The sequence below is a fragment of the Myotis yumanensis genome, unplaced genomic scaffold (genome assembly GCF_028538775.1).
Source record: "Myotis yumanensis isolate MYYU_CA2020_CCGP unplaced genomic scaffold, mMyoYum1.0.hap1 SCAF_5, whole genome shotgun sequence".
NCBI classification, from domain to species: Eukaryota; Metazoa; Chordata; class Mammalia; order Chiroptera; family Vespertilionidae; genus Myotis; species Myotis yumanensis.
This window is the reverse complement of record NW_027223756.1, coordinates 104,079,553-104,097,581: the sequence shown is the minus strand read 5'-3', so window position 1 is coordinate 104,097,581 and position 18,029 is coordinate 104,079,553. Positions and strand designations below refer to the sequence as shown.

General features: G+C 60.1%; 1 protein-coding gene across 5 annotated transcripts in view; it reads left to right on the top strand.

Annotated features, from left to right (window-relative positions):
* Positions 1 to 17,743, top strand: part of CAMK2D (calcium/calmodulin dependent protein kinase II delta) — a 145,900-nt gene extending 128,157 nt beyond the window's left edge. For all 5 annotated transcript variants that reach the window (XM_070416878.1, XM_070416877.1, XM_070416875.1 and 2 more), the window contains 5 exons: positions 2,056 to 2,104; positions 6,379 to 6,454; positions 9,891 to 9,985; positions 11,602 to 11,830; positions 16,531 to 17,743. In XM_070416878.1, the coding sequence (XP_070272979.1) occupies positions 2,056 to 2,104; positions 6,379 to 6,454; positions 9,891 to 9,985; positions 11,602 to 11,830; positions 16,531 to 16,534 (453 nt within the window). In that variant the 3' untranslated portion in view covers positions 16,535 to 17,743. The remainder of the gene's footprint in view (positions 1 to 2,055; positions 2,105 to 6,378; positions 6,455 to 9,890; positions 9,986 to 11,601; positions 11,831 to 16,530) is intronic.
* The last annotated feature ends 286 nt before the right edge of the window (positions 17,744 to 18,029 follow it).

Sequence of the window (18,029 nt, the reverse complement as noted above, 5' to 3'; positions counted from 1 at the left end):
ACGCGGGGCCGTTAGTCACTAAACGTCGACAGAGCGTCCTTCTGTCCAGACGACTGTGTCCCGTCCCCCTGCCCCCCCATTGCACTGACGTGTGTCTGCATGAAGTTAGGGTTTCTTGCTGTGTCGTTCCTGTCTTTGGAGCTCGGGTTCTTAGGCACTTGTTCGGGTGTAATGTTGCTTTGAGTTCGTTTACTCTGTTGTTACAGTGGTTTTTCCTTGAATTCCCGGTTGGTGGTGTTTTTGTGGTTTGGCATGAATTTGCAGAGAATCAGGGAGTTCACTTGGGAAACGTGTTTTTGTGGAACGACATGCGTGTCAGCAGCAGGCGTGTGACTGGTTGTGCTGAGAGGAGCCTGGCGTGTCCGTCCGCGGTGACCTGTCCGCACGGCGTCCTCCCTGCGTGTGAGCCGTGTGCACGCCTGGGGAGGGAGACTGTGTGAGCAGGCGCTGGGGCCAGCTGCGTCCTCACGCACGGTTGTGGCTGCGGAGGGAGGAACCCGTCCTCCCACTTCCACAGGCGAGGCCTGGTCTGTCTGCTCACTGTGAGCAGCGACAGTGACGTCAGAACACACTTTCTCTGGTTTAACATCGAGTGGGTCAGTGTTGAAGTCATTAGAGTAAAGACCATCATGTGCCTCCTTCTCTGTGATGAGGCGTATTTGTAGTCATGACACCGAAATGGTCTCAGGCAGCGATTTCCCACCGTTTCCCTCCCACGGCACCCACACTGGCTACGCACTCTGCGCGTAGTGTTCGGTTCACTCACACCGACGCTAGTGTTGTCATTTTTCTGTTTCACAGTCTAAAGGCTGAACAGTCAGGTGTTGCATGTTTTCAACATCCTTGCGGCGAGCGGGTGGGAAATCGCTGCCCTCGGTCCCTCACACCTGGAGCCCCGAGGAGTGTCCCACGTGAGCCCGAGGTTCGCAGGGTCGCCAGCCGGCAAGGCCAGCGCACGCCGGGGCCTCTCGGTGGCTCTGCGGTGGCTGCTGCCTGGCTGCCTGGCTCTGTGGACGTCTGTGCGCAGGTGCCTGCACCTCCTCGCAAGCGGAAGGGTGAGCCAGGCCAGGCCGAGGCCGGAGGACCCTGCTCTGGGCGGACGGAGACCCTGCACACGCACTGATGGGTCTGTCCCTTTGGTCACATACTCGCTGTGACCGTCATATGCGTGGATCACTGTTTTGAATATTGAATCTCTAAGGGACGCTGGCTGGTGTTGGCACCATTTTGCAAACGCCGTTCTTCGTCCCTGAGCACACAGCTGCTGAGTGGAGGTTTGTGTCCAGTGGTGGTGTTTCTGGCCTTTGGTCATTCGAAGTGGAAGGTTGTGTCAGGAATGTGAGTACGTTTCTTCGCTAGAAACTACATTGACGGATCGTGTATCGGATGCTGTGCGGAGCGGCCTCGGGCAGTCGGGCCTCGGGTGCTTCCCAGCTCGGCGGCACGGGGCTCACAGAGCAGCTCTGTCTGTCGTTGTCATGGCAGCAGTGCCGCCTCGGACATGAGAGAGAACCTCGCTGTCCTGAGTCAGTGAAGTGCTGGCTGCACAGAGCTGCCCACGCGGACGCTCCTGGAAGCACGACCACATCCCCCTGCCTCCTCCCCTCCTGGGGCCGGAGAGGCTCGCTCTCCGCAGGAGCTGAGACTCGCAGGCTGCCAGGTGTGCGTCTGTGCTCGTGGGCCCCCCTCGGCCACAGCAGGGGCTGCCCCCGGACGCTAGATGGAGAATAAGAATGGTTCTGTCGTTGGTTCCTGCCCGTTAGGCTAATAGAGCCAGTTTCTCACAGACACAGAGAACCTGGGGGACCGGGACCCAGACGCGTCCTCAGTTCTTGAGAGGCACAGCCTTAGGCTCGAGGTGAGGCCATGGGGGCGCCTTCCCCAGCGTGGGCAGCGTTTGGCATTTCATTCTGTTCCCGCATAGGGTGTCTGTCCATTTGCATGTCCGATGTGCACACGCCTGCTGCGGGTTTGCATGACGTGAGCAGCACTCGCCAGTTTCCGGGAAGAAAAGGAGCGGCTGTTCATTGTCTGCAACGTGTGTTTCCTCCACAGGAGTCCACAGAGAGCTCCAACACCACCATCGAGGACGAAGACGTGAAAGGTACGCGGAGGCGGGCGTGGGCGGCCCAACTCCCAGCCCCTGTGTCCGCAAACACGTCCGTTTCCAATAACTGATGCTCTTAGGAGCGGCCTGTCCGAAGACACAGAAACGGTTTCCTCTGTGTGAGCTTTTATCGGAGTTCTGTTATCTGCACGGGTTCTGGCAGGTCTCCCACCTCTGTTCCCGTCTGTGTTTTAAACTGTAGATGACAGGGGGGATGTTCAAGCACATGGCGGTGACGCTCAGCGAGTAGTGACAGTTTAGAAACACAATACCAAGCGGTGGCTGGACTGGTCGGAGGGAAGCATACGGCGTGCATGTGCTGCGTGCACTCGTGACCCCCAGGAGACGATGTCCAGACAAGAAGGGGTCTGACAGTGACTCGGTGCTGTTGAGTGGGCGTCGGTGGAACTTGCATCTGGTGGCTTCTCATTTGGGGCCCCGTCCTTCCCGACATGGTCTTGACCCCACAGGGCAGCTGCCCAGGTCCCTGAGCCGAGCAGGTGTCTTCGCCACACCTTGCGCCATCGCACGCACGCGCACACAGAATCGCCTGCCACGCGCCTGCTCTCTGGCCCGTGGCTGCCTTGAGGCCCTGGGTCCCTGGTTGGCATCTGTTCTCGTTTTGTAATTCAGTTTACGTAACTGCAGGTCCCACAGGCCAGTGCCTGCACGCAGGTCCCAGGCACCATGGGAGCAGCGGGATGTCCGGCAGAAGTGTGACAGGAAGATGTAAACTGGGAGTAGGCACCACGGGTTCGCCTTCCTGGGAGGTCACTCCCCATGGTGCACCTGAAATGGTCTCAGGCAGCGAGACCAGAGGGGGCGTCACTGAGACATCCGGGCGGCTGCCCCTCGGAGAGGCTCCCGCTGCAGCCCTTCCGTTTGCTCGGGAGCCGTGGAGGTGGAAGGAGTGAAAGTGAGTCTCAGCCCTGGGCCTTTCCAGTTCGTTCTCCAGGCTACAGGTCTCACCGCCAGACCCGGGTCCCGGGGACCACGGTGTCGCAGGAAGCAGAGGGCGTGGCTGAGGGAGGGCGCTCCACGGAGGGGCCCCTAGAAGTGAGAGGTTTTACCGTTTGCACCCGGAGCAGCGGTATCTCCGTTGTCCGTCCCACGCAGCCCACGTCCTGTGGGGCCTGCAGCTGCGCCATGCGGAGAGCAGTCACACTTCCTGCCCATGAGCAAGTCCGGAAGAGACGAGACGCTGCTGCGTGAGAATGACTGTGGTTTCTGACTGGTGTCCAGGTCATTCTGCAACAAGGAGTAACCTGCAGTCCATTCAGACAGTCTCTGTGAGCCATTCTAGAAGGTTCCCGAGGCGCTCAGGACACGGAATTCCTAACAGAGACACCGTGTGAGACACTGGGTGCATTCAGGTTTTAGAGACGACCGTGGAGCACCTACTGTGTGCGGGGTGCGGAGCAGCGGGAGAGTAGAGGCGGTGGTTTCCAGGCCTTACGGTTAAGTGGAGTGTTAACGTCACTAAGCCGCCTCCAGGGGCCAAAGTAATGGCCATGACGCTCCATGTTAACTAGCAGGTCGGCTTGCGAGGGGTCAGGCCACTAAGAAGCAGCCGCTAGTTGGCGGGAAACTCCCCGCGAGGCTCCTGTTAAAGCACCAGAGCGTGAGGACGGCCTGAGAGGTGCCCGTCCCGGGAGTTACTTCTGCTGACGGCCAGGAAGACCGTGAGGCCACGGGCACCGCTCCGGGCGTCGTGTAGCCATTAGTCAGTCCTGGCGCAGCCATTCCGTGTCAGTCTCCGCGCTTGGCGAGTTCAGAGGCATTTTCGGTGCTTCATTTAAGTTTATGATTTCAAAATAGTGAGCTGGGCACCAGGGGCTGGAGAGGAGCTGAGGAGTGACTGGGCGGCAGGTGCCTCGAGCCACGTAAAGCTCCGCCCTGGCCCAGCCTCTGGCGCCCCAGCCTCGCAGCCCCCACCCGGGCTCTGAGATGGAGGGCGGCCTTAAGCAGAGCTCCGTGTGGGCAGACAGCGACACACACAACTGCAGCTAATGATGCACCGCAGACAGGCGGCAGCGCACCGTGCGCTTCCCACGGAACAGGCCTCCTTCACACACAGCTCGCTGTTCAGTGAGACACCTGCCAACTTGGCATGAGGGTCCGCCCCAGGCGTGAGGCCGCTTCGTTCCTGGCCGAGCTCATCGCAGACCAGCTGGCTCCTGCGTCAGGCGCACTAGCCAAGCTCACTCCACAGACCGGCGGCTCCAGAGCCCGGTGCAGCCTCACGGCACCTGGGCCTTTCTCTGCCCCCCACTCCCTTGAAAAGGACTGACTCACCACGCGGTTTCTCTCGCTGGGCCTGTGCCGGCGCCTCGCTGGGCCTGTGCCGGCGCCTCGCTGGGCCCCCGGCGCGCAGACCCTGTGGCCTCATGTATAGTGGTCCTGCTGACCCGAGGCTGCGACGGCCGCAGGTGACTCTAGGGCGGCCTGGCCACCCCCAGACCACACACGGGTGGCATCGCTGTGTGCTGGCCCGTGGAGTCCTCAGAGGTCCCCGTGTCCATAGACGGGGTCTCTGCCGGCTGTTAGTCGTGCGCAGGCGTGGACAGGCGCTCCGTCCTGGGTGGGAGGTAGGCTGTGGGCCAGGTCCGGTCAGACCTGTGAACACCTGTTGTTAAACCAGGACCTTGGAGGCTGACAGCGTCCTAACAAAGGGCTCGTAGCCACATGCTGGCCAGAGGGGATGGTCCTGGGTGCGAGCTTGACCGCCAGCAGCAGGCGGTGGGAGCTGGTCCGTCCTGGCCTGCTATGCTGGCGCGTTCCCGTGTGGGTCGGGGGACAGCTGGAAGCTGTGTGGGAGAGCTCCCAGGGTCCCTGGGAAATGGGAGAGGGGGGTTCTGGGACGTGCAGCCCGCAGGAAGGGGAGCTGTGTTGACCTGGAGGGGTGGTGACGCCTGCAGTCGGGTGTGAGCAGGAGGCGCGGGAGCCTGGTGGCCGGTTCCTCCTGGATAATCACCAGGTAGCGCCTGGAGGTGGCTGCTCCCGCCAGGATCCGAGGGAGGCCACAGGGGTCAGTGTGGGACAGCTCAGGCTTGTCTGTCACCAGGGACTGTGAGGTCAGGGGGCGTGAGGGGTCGCAGCCAGGACACAGGGCGGGCGGGGCAGGGAGCCTGGGGGGCCCCAAGGGTGAAGCCCATGTGGAGGAGGAGCCTGGCCTGGGGGCCATGGTGGTCGAGCCGCTGCTCCAGCAAAGGTTCTGCAGCCCTGAGGATGGGGAGGAGGGTGAGGATGGGGGAGGACGGTGAGGACAGTGAGGACGGGGAGGTCCAGGGTTCCAGGGCGACAGAGGGCGGCGGCCGTCAGGGTACAGCAGGGCCAGAGCCAACTCAGCACAGGGGTCACTCCGCATGGGTCGGGTGGTGACAGGGAAGGGGTCCCGAGGCCACAGCTGCGATGGGAGTGAGCGCACGGCGGCCTCAGAGGACTGACGCCGGGTGAGCAGGAGAGAGTCCCAGGTGGGTTCCAGCCCAGCCGGCTGCTGACCACGGGCAGGTGTGGGCCGGGCAGCAGGTCCTCGTGGGTCTGCCTGGACACCACCCATGGCCATCTGAGCAGCGGCCCCGGCACTGAGCGCATGGTCAGCTCCCTGAAGGCCCCTCAGTGCGGCGGCTCCGCTGGCACAGAGCAGAGCAGGGGTGCAGTTCCTTTGGTTAAACGCGGGGGTGGGGGGCATAGCACTGTTAGCACAGAGCGTGGGGCTCGGGCTGAGGGTCGGCTGTGAACCGGGAGGTCAGGGTTCGATCCCCCAGTCAGGGCACAGGCCCAGGTTGCAGGCTTGATCCCCTGTGTGGGACGTGCAGGAGGCAGCCAGTCAATGATTCTCATCATTGATGTTTCTCCCCACCCCTTCCTCTCTCTGAAATAAAAGCATTTTTTAAGGCTAAAAATTGAAATAAACTGTGGTACCAAACTACGTTTATTTTAATAAAAAAGAACAGAGCCAGGGCCTTGGGCGCTGCCCAGCAGCAGCAGGGCATGGCCTCCTGGGGGTGCGCCCTGGATCACAGCAGGGGGGTGGGGGAGGCCTGAGCGGCACAGCCCTGACCGTGGTCCTGAGTCGCCGAGAAGGCCCCATGGACGGGCGGGGAGGAGCCAGGTCGGTGGTGGCCGCTGAGCTGTGTGGAAGGGAGGCAGCAGGCTGCCCGGGGGCCTTGTCCCACAGCGTCTGAGGGAGGAAAGGCCGTGTCATGGCGGGGGGGTGGGGGGGGGGGGTGTTGGTCCTCGTTCTCACCAGCTTGTCCCTTTGCCTTTAGCTCGGAAGCAGGAGATCATCAAGGTCACAGAGCAGCTGATCGAGGCCATCAACAACGGGGACTTCGAGGCATACACGTGAGTGCGGGCTGCGTGGCGGGTGGGCGGGCGTCCTCCGCACCCAGTTCATGGGGTAACCCAGGCTCCCATGTCAGCAACAGCCTTAGTTCAAGGAGTGAAGGACTCACATGCCCAGGAATCAATAGGTGTCAGGGTTTCAGCAGACGGGCTTCTGAGAGGCCTGGGGTTTCTTGGGGGGTGGGGGTGGGGGGGAGGAGCAGTACTAGTGATCTCCGCCCCTACAGGCAAAGACAGGGCAGGAGCACGGAGAGGACACAACACGGGGGCCCCAACTGTCCCTGCAGTTCCGGGGGGGTGCGGGGGAGAGAGGGACTGGGAGGGGCCCTGGGAGAGGGGTGTTGGTGATGATGTCAGGCAGCCTCCACCTTCAGCGGCCCCACTTGACTGTGAGGTGAAAATTGGACTCTCTGTGCCCAGCGGGTCCCTCACAGGAGAGGGTCTGACTGTGGTGGGGACGGCCACTGGGTCTCTGGGTTAAGCAGAGGGAGTGGCCGTAAGGAGCTGATGGCCCGGCTGCCTGAACAGGAAACAGAGGCGGCAGCAACAGGCAGGCGTAGGATCAGAGGCTCCCTGGGTGCTGAGAGCGAGAGCAGCCCTGGGCTGAGGTGGTGGCCGTGGCCGGGTGCGGGTTGGAGGGAGGGTCAGGAAGTCCCGTCGCTTCAGGCCTGGGCTCTACCCACAAGCATCTCACACGGCCCTGGGCTTGACTCTGAAACATGGACAAGACCATGAACCAAGATTTGCATTGAAGCAACGCTCGTAACAGAACTGGAAACGCCTCTGTGCCCCACGTGATGGCCAGAGAGGGCCTGTGGTGCGTCCGGGTGCTGCGGACACGGCAGAGAGATGGCGGCGCTCACGGTGCCCGCGTCACGGCAGGTCAAGTGGGATGTGTGTGTTTCCAGACGATTCCCGTGCCGTGAGCATCACAGTGGAGGGAACATGGGACGTTGTTTTCAAAAAGGAAATAACATGTGCTTTTGGGAGAACAAATGGGGGTCCCCGCTTCTTCCTGAGTTGGATGTGGGGAGAAGGCATTTCCTTCATCATCGGCTACAATGGGCAGCACAGGCACATGTAGACACGCAGGAGTGACAGCGTGAGAACGGATCCAGGACAGCACTGCTCTCAAGCTACGTGTGTGTGTGTGGACCGCTCCCCAGGTTACATGTGTATGTTAGTGCAGACATGCACATTCGTGTTTGTGTGGACCACTCCCCAGGTTACATGTGTGTGTTAGTGCAGACGTGCACATGTGTGTTTGTGTGGACCACTCCCCAGGTTACATGTGTGTGCTAGTGCAGACACGCACATTCATGTTTGTGTGGACCACTCCCCAGGTTACATGTGTGTGTTAGTGCAGACGTGCACATGCGTGTTTGCGTGGACCGCGTCCCAGGTTACATGTGTGTGTTAGTGCAGACATGCACATGCGTGTTTGCGTGGACCACGCCCCAGGTTACATGTGTGTGCTAGTGCAGACATGCGCATATGTGTTTGCTGCATCAACTCCAGAACGTGGCCTCGGAAGAAGGGCGGGGAGACGTGGGATAAACAGCGCTTGGTCGAACACCTGCCCACGCTCTCCTGCTGGTAGGACTGTCTCACCAAGCGACCCTCCCACAGAGCCGCTCCCGCTCAGGCTCCGTGTGGAACGGGGGAAGGATGCTCCCTTGGGGCCCAGCCAGGCAGAAGTGGCCAACAGGGCGCCTGGTCCTCCGTTCAAGGGCACTTGAAGCGAGGAGCTTCCTTGGCGTCCCCTCAGCTCCCGATGCCCTGGCGGAGGTTGGCCTGACTGCACGGCAGCCCAGGGACAGCCCCCCGGCCTCTCCTGCGAGCCACCTGCCGGAGACCCTGTCCAGAGCCGCACCACAGGCCACGTGCAGCTTCGTGAGCCGTGCTTTCACGCAGAGTGGTTACAGGAGGGACACGTATGTACATACGTGCATGAGCGAAGAGATGGACACGTTTGGGCAGCTGGCTCAGGGAAGGTCGTAGCGAGCGATCCTCGGTGAGTCCCGGCCGGCGGGCAAGTGACAGCTCAGCTCCCCGATGCCCACAGCCGCATCTTCTCTGGAGGAGCCCAGCCCCGCCCCAGCCTGCTGGTTACCATGGGAACACTGCTTCCCGGGCTCCTTAGAAAGAGGCAGATGTGCTGGTGTTGAGCTTGACAACACCGGAGTCTCAGGCAGAGCCCAGACCCCGGCCACGCCCCTTCCAGACTTCCTTCCCGCAGAGCAGCCGCTGTGACGTCTCCTTTTAAAACGACGGCTATGGCTGTTCTCACACTCAGTCCCGCGTCCCACGGACGGAGCTTTCGGAACCGTGCGTCCGCCTTGTGAAACATGTTCCTGTCGGCAGTGAGGATGCCTTCCCTCCCCAATGGGACTTGCCCTTTGGAACGTAGGTGCCGACCCCGCAGGACAGAACTAGTCCAGAACTTTCCGTGGTGGCTCCCGTCTCCCGTGTGAACTTCCACGAATTCTTCACGCCCAGAGTTTAGGTCTCTCCTCGGAGGCCCACTCTGATCCGGGGACGTCTCCCCGCGTGCCCCGGGGACTTCTGCACACCCAGCGACGCTCCTGCCAGACCATCGTCGTCCCAGACTCACTGCGTTTCATGCCCTGTGCTCGCTGCCCTCGCTGCCTCCCCCGGCCCCGGCCCACCCCCCCACATACACTCCAAGGAAAACTGGACCGTGGTGAAAGCCCAGCTCAGACTCCTTCCTCCTGTCTTCCCGTCTGTGACAAGTTACCTGCTATTGAGCCTCTGCTAATTGCTCCTTCGGGATCCATTGTCGTGTCATAATTGCTTGAGAGAATGTCTGCCACATAATAGGTGTTAAAAGGAAGCCCCTCGGCTGTCTCTGAAGACGCATTTAAAATGGTGCCCTGCTTTGTGGAATCCAATTTCTAGGATTAAAGAGGAAACTGTACATTTGAACCGCTCATTACTTTCATGTGGGAAGTTAGTAAACCGTAACCAGAAGGTAATAAGCTTGCGGACACTGCCAGGAAGCGTGGGTGACAGCTGCTTTTTCGTCGATCTGGACGTAGAAGTGTGTTGTGATGGAGAAGGTGTGAACTTAGCCCACAAGCGTTTCATTTCAGAGCCAGGGCGGGCTCGGTGAGCTTGGACAGCATCTCCACACAGTGAGCTTAAAGCGAGTGCGAGCAGCTGGGGGGCCAAGGGACCGCGCCTGGCACTGACCAGGAGGAGCTTGTAAAACCCGGGGTGCCAGCCTGCCCGTCACCTGGGGCCTGCCCCTCCCTCTCCCCCTCCCCTCCCCTCCCCATCCTCCCCCCGGGCAGGGGTTATAGTTGTGTTTTTTAAACTCTTCTTTGCTGACTTGGGTGGACCAGGATGGACGTGTGTGAGACAACAAGATACAGCAGTTCTTTCCTTGATTATTTTCATCTTTTTTTTCTTACAGAAAAATCTGTGACCCGGGCCTCACTGCTTTTGAGCCGGAAGCTCTGGGCAACTTGGTGGAAGGGATGGACTTCCATCGGTTCTACTTCGAAAACGGTACATTCCCCCTAAGTCCATAGCATGCCTTTTCCAGCTGCTCTTGGGATTTCTCCCCAATTTGCAGATTCTGTGGCTCTTTGATGCAATGAGTGTTTTAATCTTTCAAATTGAAAAAATCGACAGGGTTGCCCGGCGGGTGCAGCTCAGTAGATTGAGAGTCGTCCCATGTACCAAGAGGTCGTGGTTTGACTCCTGGTCAGGGCCCATGCTCGAGTTCCAGGCTCGATCCCCAGGGTGGGGCGTGCAGGAGGCAGCCAGTCTATATTGATGCTTCTCTCTCATTAATGTTTCTCTCTCCCCTTCCCCCTTCCTCCCCTCCCTCCCTGCCTCTCTCAAAATCAATAAAAAACATTAAAAACTCGGCAGGGTTAAAAGTGTTAGTGTGCTTGGAAAAATACCAGATTTTGTGTGAAAAGTAGTGCTGATGGAATACACCCATACAGGACCCAGTAAAGGTGTGACGTAGGCGGCAAAGTGAGTTCCCCAAAATGCGCTGTTTCAAGTTTCCATAAAACATGGTTCACATGGAAAGCGAAGAAGCCCACCGTCCAGAGCTCGACCAGCCCACCCGGAGCCCCGTCAGAGTGAAGGCCCGGGACCGTGAGGCCGCAGGCCGCGTCCAGGGAAGGCTTCACGGTCTCTGAGGAGACCGCGCTTCAGGAACGCCTGCAGGAGAGCCGTGCCTCCTGCCTCCCGGACGCGGGCTGGGCTCGGGCAGAGCTGAGTGAGGAGGACAGTCCTGCGTCCGCAGGGGCCTCAGCCCGGCCCGGGCATGGCAGCAACGGGAGGCCCTCGGCGAGGCTTTACGTGCGTGGAGGGAGTGCTCTGTCTACTGCACTGCATTTGCGAGCAAACACGATGACTGTGGTCAGCTGGCCTCGCCCAGCTTCCCGGTGGCCTCGTCTCTGCCCCGGCTCCAGGGGAGGGACCGGGGACACTGGCCTGACCATGCACCGCAAGCGCCCTCCACGCCCGCCACCCTCTGTGGGCACCCCTGGCCTGGCGCCAGCTCACACATCCCCTCCGAGGGCAGGAGCAGCTTTGCCCGAGAGTCAGGTGGCTCAGCCTGCTGGGGCCGACGAGGACCTGCGCCCTCTGCATGGACCGCCACACCTTAGTCCTCCCATCAGCGCCGAGGCTGCAGCCAGCGGGCCGCACGGCCAGCGCAGGCCTGGGCAGCTGGACTGGCCTGGGTGGGCGTGCTGAGCGAAGGGCGCAGGCGGGGGGACACCACGCAGGCCTCTTCACCGGAGACAGCGGCCTCCATGCCTGTTCCACAGCTCCCTGCCCCACACACGGCACCACCAGGACACCCAAGGCCCTGGGTCCCGTCCCGGCAAAGACGGGGCCTGCCCTGCCTGTGTCTGTGTGTGACCATTTCCCGTCACAGAGACAGACAGTCTCTGTTCTCCCCACACCGGCCCACCTCTCCCTGCAGCACTGCCTGCGGGGGCCGAGGGAACAGCACTGGCCCTGCCTCTCGCTCTGTGGCAGTGCCAGGCCCTCGGCAGTGAGGCCGCTGAATCGGGGAGGAGCGAGTGGCGCTCGCTCGCTGATCCGCTGAAGATCCTGGTTGTGTCTGCGTGGAGCTGAGTGCTCTTTCCTCTCTGCAGCCCTGTCCAAGAGCAGCAAGCCCGTCCACACCATCCTCCTGAACCCGCACGTGCACCTGTTGGGCGAGGACGCGGCCTGCATCGCCTACATCCGGCTCACGCAGTACACGGACGGCGGCGGGAGGCCCAGGACCATGCAGTCGGAGGAGACGCGCGTGTGGCACCGCCGGGACGGGAAGTGGCAGAACGTGCACTTCCATCGCTCGGGGTCCCCCACGGTGCCCACCAAGTGAGTGTCCCCCACGGTGCCCACTCCCCCGCGGTGCCCACTCCCCCACGGTGCCCACTCCCCCGCGGTGCCCACTCCCCCGCGGTGCCCACTCCCCCACGGTGCCCACTCCCCCGCGGAGCCCACTCCCCCGCGGTGCCCACTCCCCCGCGGTGCCCACCAAGTAAGTGTCCCCTGCGGTGCCCACCAAGTAAGTGTCCCCCACGGTGCCCACTCGCCCGCGGTGCCCACTCCCCCACGGTGCCCACCAAGTAAGTGTCCCCCGCGGTGCCCACTCCCCCGCGGTGCCCACCAAGTAAGTGTCCCCCGTGGTGCCCACTCCCCCACGGTGCCCACCGAGTAAGTGTCCCGGCCGCCAGGCGGTCACTCAGCCACCGCTCCTAGAGTGTGTCACACGTGGGAGTGGGCGTGTCCCGGGAGACAGTCACCATGTGTCCGGTGTGGGCTGACTGCTGCAGCGTCTCCCTGTAGGGCCAGTGGGAACTGGGGCCCATCGCGGGCAGGCTGTCAGCACCAGTCAGGGTCCGTGTCTGACTTCGCTGTCACGTGGGCAGTGGGAGGGCCGAGGGGGGAGCATTGGGGGGTTTCCAAAGTGTCGGTGTGACCTCAAGAGCCTCAGCCCCCAGGCCACCCCCACCCCACCCCCGGCTGGTCACAGTCTTCAGGGACGATTATAAAACACAGCACTTCTTACTTTATTTTAATCTCTTTTATTTATTAAGTTGATTGGGGTGACATTCCACAAGAGCATACAGGTTTCAGGTGTGGGTTTCTGTGTGACAAGATGGGTGCATTGCACCGTGTGCCCACCACCCACAGTCACCCTTTCTCCTGTCACCTCATGTTAGGGCCCCTGCTCCCCCAGCCTCTTCCCTCTGGCAGCCGCCACACTGTTCGTGCTGTTGGTGTTCCTGAGTTTCAGTTTTATCGCCCACGTCTGAGTGAAGTCATATGGTTCTTCGCTTTTTCTGGCTGGTGTATTTCACCGAGCAGAATGTTCTCAAGGGCCATCCATGGCGTTATTTCGTCCTATCTTATGGCTGAGTAGTGTTTCATTGTGTTATGGACACATCTTTATCCAGTCTCTATTGCAGGACACTTTGGTTGTTTCCATGTCTTGGCCACTGTGAATAATGCTGCAGTGAACACAGAGGTGCATATATCTTTGCAAATACATGATTTCGAAGGGTTTTTTTTTTGGGGGGGGGGGGGCGCATTATAGACCCAGAGAAGGATTGCTGGGTGGTATGGTAGCTCTATTCTTAATTTTTTGAGGAATGGAAGGACTGCTTTCCATAGTGGCTGTACCTGTCCACATTCCCACCAGCAGTGAGTGAGGGTTCCCTTTTTTCCACAACCTCTCCAGCACTAGTCATGGCTTGTCTTGTTGATAACGGCCGCTCTAACAGGTGTGAGGTGGCATCTCATTGTAGTTTTGCTTTACGTTTCCCTAATTGCCAATGAGATTATCTTTTTATATATCTACTAGAGGCCCGGTGCACGAAATTCATACACTGGGGGGGGGGGGGGGGGCTCCCTAAGCCCAGCCTGCACCCTCTCCAATCTGGAACCCCTTGGGGGATGTCTGACTGCCGCTTTAGGCCTGATCACACAGGGATCGGGCCTTAACCAGCAGTCGGACATCCCTCTCACAATCCAGGACTGCTGGCTCCTAATAGCTCGCCTGCCTGCCTGCCTGATTGATGCCTAACTGCCCTCCCCTGCTGGCCCAATCACCCCCAACTGCCCTCCCCTGCCGGCCTTGTTGCCCCCAACTTCCCTCCCCTGCTGGCCTGATCACCCCCAACTGCCCTCCCATGCCAGCCATCTTGTGGCAGCCATCTTGTGACCACATGGGGGTGGCCATCTTTGTGCAAAGGCATGATGGTCAATTTGCATGTTACCTTTTTATTATATAGGATTGGCTGTTTGTATGTCTTCTTGGGAGAGGTGTATTTTCAGGTCCTCTGCCCACTTTTTGTTTGGGTAGTTTGTTTGTTTGGTGTTGAGTTTTATGAGTTATCCATATATTTTGGAAATTAAACCTTTGTGGGAGCCACTGTTTGTAAACATCACCTCCCATCTGATTGGCTGCCTCTTTGTTTTGTCATCAGTTTCTTCTGTGCAGAAGCTTTTTAGTTTTAGTTCCATTCATTTATTTTTGCCTTTACTTCCCTGGCCTTTGGGGTCAAGTTCATAAAATGTTCTCTACAATCAAGGTCCATACATTTGGTGCCTATATTTTCTTCTATGTAATTTATTGTTTCGGGTTTTATATTTATGTTTTTGATCCATTTTGAGTTGATTTATTAATGTTTTTACTTATTTCAGAGAGAAGAGGGGGAGAGAGAGAGAAACCTCAATGATGAGAGAATCATTGATCAGCTGCCTCACACTCCCCCTGCCCCCAGGGAATGAGCCTGCAGCTCCGGCACTTGCCCTGACTGGGAGTCGAACCAGGCATGACCTCCTGGTTCATGGATCAACCTGAGCCAGACCAGCCAGCTTGAGTTCATGTTTGTACCTGGGGACGAACTGCAGTCCAGCTTTATTCATCTGCCTGTGGCTTTCCAGGTCCCCAGCACCACTAATTGCAGAGACTGTCTCTGCTCCATTGTTTCTGGCTGCTTTGTTGAAAATTACCTGCCCAGATACCTATGGTTTTATATCTGGGCTGGCTGTTCTGGTCCATTGGTTTGTGTGTCTGTTTCTCTGCCAATGCCATGCTGTTTTGATGATCGTAGCTCTGAAGTGTAATTTGAAGTCAGGCAGCGTGATACCTCCAGCTCCGTTCTTTTCTCTCAGGATGGCTTTGGCTGTTCCGGGTCTTTTGTGGTTCCATACAATCTAATGGTTTCTCGTTCTATCTCTTTAAAAGATGACATGGGCACTTTGATGGGAAATGCATTAGGTCTGTAGATTGCTTTGGGTAATGTGGCCATTTTAACTAGCTGATTCTTGCAACCCTTGAACACGGAATATTTTTCCATTGTGTTGTGTCTTTTTCAATCTCTTAATAATGCTTTGTAATTTCCGGTATATAAGTCTTTCATGTTCTTTATTAAGTTTATTCCTAGTTATTCTTTTGGTTGCAATTGCAAAAGGAATTGCTTTTTATTTGTTTTTTCATTTCTTTTTCTGAGGTTTTGTTGTTAGTGTACAGGAAGGCAGTGGGTTTTGCACATTGATTTTGTATCCTGCAACTTGACTGTGTTTGTTTATTGTTTGTAGTTTTTTGTGGAGTCTTTAGGGTTTTCTCTATACAGCATCATGTTGTCCGCAAAAAGGCGGTGGGCGGAGCTCGGGGACACGGGAGGAGGCCTGGCGATGCCTGGACGCTGGCGGTGGGGGAGGGGTGCGGCTCCCCCTGCAGTGGAGGGGCTGGTGGGAACGGCTGATGAGAAGCGAGAGGGCGCCTCTCCATGCAGGTGTGGCCCCTCCTGAGCTCAGCCGGTTCTCTCGCCAGGTTCACCCCTTCATGTGGGGGGGCGGGGAGGGGGCGGGGAGGGGGGTGAAGGTCACACCGCGGACATTCAGCTCACCCAGAGACTCGTCTGGAGCTCGTGGCTCAGAGCCACAGGTGGCCAGGCCCCGTCTAGACCTCGCCAGGTGCCCGGGGCTGGAGCTGGGCTTGTCAAAAGCGCGTCCCAGGGAGAAACGAGGGGCGGACGTTCAGTCTGTAGACCGTGTTGTGCGAGAGGAATGTAATGATGACGAAAAACCCATTTTGGGTGGTTTTTACCCCAAAGAGGGACAGGACAGATGGCCCGTCCACGTGCAGGGGCCAGCGTCCCGCAGGCCGAGGCTCCCAGTCCCGGGGAGCCGCTGCGCTGGTGGCCAGGAGGCCAAGCGTGGCTTCTCTCACCAGGCACTCCTGTCCCCAGGAAGTGCCTCCCTGTGGCCAGCCATCTCAGGCCCGACCCTCCCCCGGGTCCTGTACGCGCAGCACCTGCCTCGGCCGGACCAGGGCGCCCGGAGCTGCGGGGCTGCTCCCCGAGGCTTCTCCGCGATAGCACAGTGGGAAGCGTGCAGGTCTTGGCCATCGGTAGCAGCACAGCCTCCCGCAGGCCTGGCTGCCTGGGCTTCCGGCCCCAGGGGCCTGGGCAGGAGGCCTCGGTGGTGCAGACAGGCCCCCGGCCGCTCTGGGCCTTCGTGCCCTCCTGGCTCTGACAGGCTGAGCTCGCTCCACACACGCCCGGCCGGAGCTGGCACGCCTCCGCCCCCTGAGCTGCAGAGCCCGGCCGCCCTTCAGTCCGCGCTGCGGCTGCTGCTGTTGATCCTTCTCTTAACCCGACGGGAAGGGCTCAGGTGCAGCTCCGCTGTGAGCCCTCGAACCTGGGGAGCGGCCGGCTGCTGGCATCCACAGCAACCTGCCCTCCAGCAGTCAGGCCACGCCTCCCTGTTAGCGTGGCCCCAGGGTGAGAGGTGACAGGAGCCGAGGAGGGTGGGCTGCTCATTGACTCGCTTGCTGGGACGTGATGCTGCCCGTGTTGTCGACTAAACGTGCGTGAAGCCTGGCCCGTCACTCACACTCAGCACCGGGTGGACAAGCGGACGGACGACTGACGGACTCCCGTGGGTGTGGTCTCTGGACACGGCTGACCTCGCGATGGCCGGCTACCCCTCTGGACAGCATGGAGCCCGGCTCACCGCACGGCCGTTGGCGGCTGTGGTCTAACATCTCCCCTTCCTCCTGGCAGCTAAGCGCCCGTGCCACGTCGGCCTCGTGTCTCAGGCACCAGACGGGACCTGCCCCGGTGTCTGCGTGAGGCGTGAAGGCGGCCTGTGCCTGCGCCGCGTCTCGTCACCGCCCCCCGCTGTCCATGTGCACCCCGTGGACAGCTGCACACGGAGGCCGCCGTCCAGTCCCCGAGGACCGCCTGCTCCTCGTGTCTGTTCCTGCCAAGACCAGCGGCCCCGCTGTCCCGGACAGCGTGCACGCGACATGTACATTTTTAACTCTGCTGTTCTCTGCCTGGGCTTGTTTAACAAAAAGGGCGAGAACCACGTGTTTCCTGGGGTGAAGTGGTGGCAGCCCCGAGGGCGCTGTGCCTGGGTGGGCAGAGGCCCTGCGCTCCCCTCCTGAGGGTCAGACGTCAGGGAGAGGCCGCATGGTCGCGTGTGATCGCGCAGGCGGCGGGCACTGCCGGGAACCGCTGGCTGCCCTTTTTGTTCCTCAGATCTGCTGTTTTCTCTCGTTCTCCCTGTTTCTAACGTTCCCACCTCCTCTTCGCTTCTGTCTGGTGTGTGAGACATGGGGTGTGTGTAAACAGAGTGAGATCCAGCCCGGCTCGCACCCTGCCGGCGGCTTCACCCCTTCCGGGCCCACAGGGTGTGCTCAGGGGCTGAGGGTTGTGATTTGCGTGGAGTGGGGACCAGGAGGGGCCAGGCCAGGTCCGCGCTGAAGCCCGGAGCGGTTCCGTCCTCACAGCGCTTTGAACTTGGGGGTGTGACTGCGCCTCCTGGGGTCTCAGCCACCCTCCTTCGAGGAGAGGCCGCCCTCAGGGCGAGGGCCGGGGGGTGGGCCCCGCCCCGCTGTCCCCGTGTCTGTGCCGCCCGTGTGCATGCCCCCGCGTGGCTCCCCACCCGCCCGCCCCGCTCCCAGCGGGAGCAGAACCAGCAGCCGCCCCCTGCCGCCCGCCCTGCGTGTCCTGGGTGTGGGAGGCGGCTCCGGCCCTGCACACACCTGCACCGTGTACATATTCCAAGTGAGCATCGCGTCTGTGAAGTGGCAGCTCCTCCGTGGGTTCCCTCCCTCCTGTGACGCGGCTGCACATGGACACGCGTGTCACACTCCACGCGTGGCGCTCCTGTCGCCATCTGGAGGCACCACAGCTGCCACGGGCCTGCACATGACTCGCCAGGACGTGAGGGCGGCTGATATTTAAGTTAATAAACCTGTGATTTCTGCTGGCAGCGTGTCGGACTCCCTTCTTAGGAACGGGCTGCGCCGCGGGGACCATGTCCCCACCGCGCAGCCGCCTCCTAATGGCCACGCTGGGAGCCGAGCGGGCGGAGGGCGTGAATTTGTGAGAACAAGGTGCTGGGAGCAGAGGGTTCGCCCCGCCCGCCCCACTCGGAGCCGCAGCTCCGTCTTAACCAGGTCTGACCCTGACACTTGGTGCGGCCGGTCACTGAGGGCCACACCTGGGTGTGTTCCAGAACATTCTCCCCTTAAGCCCAGGGCTCTTCATCCCGT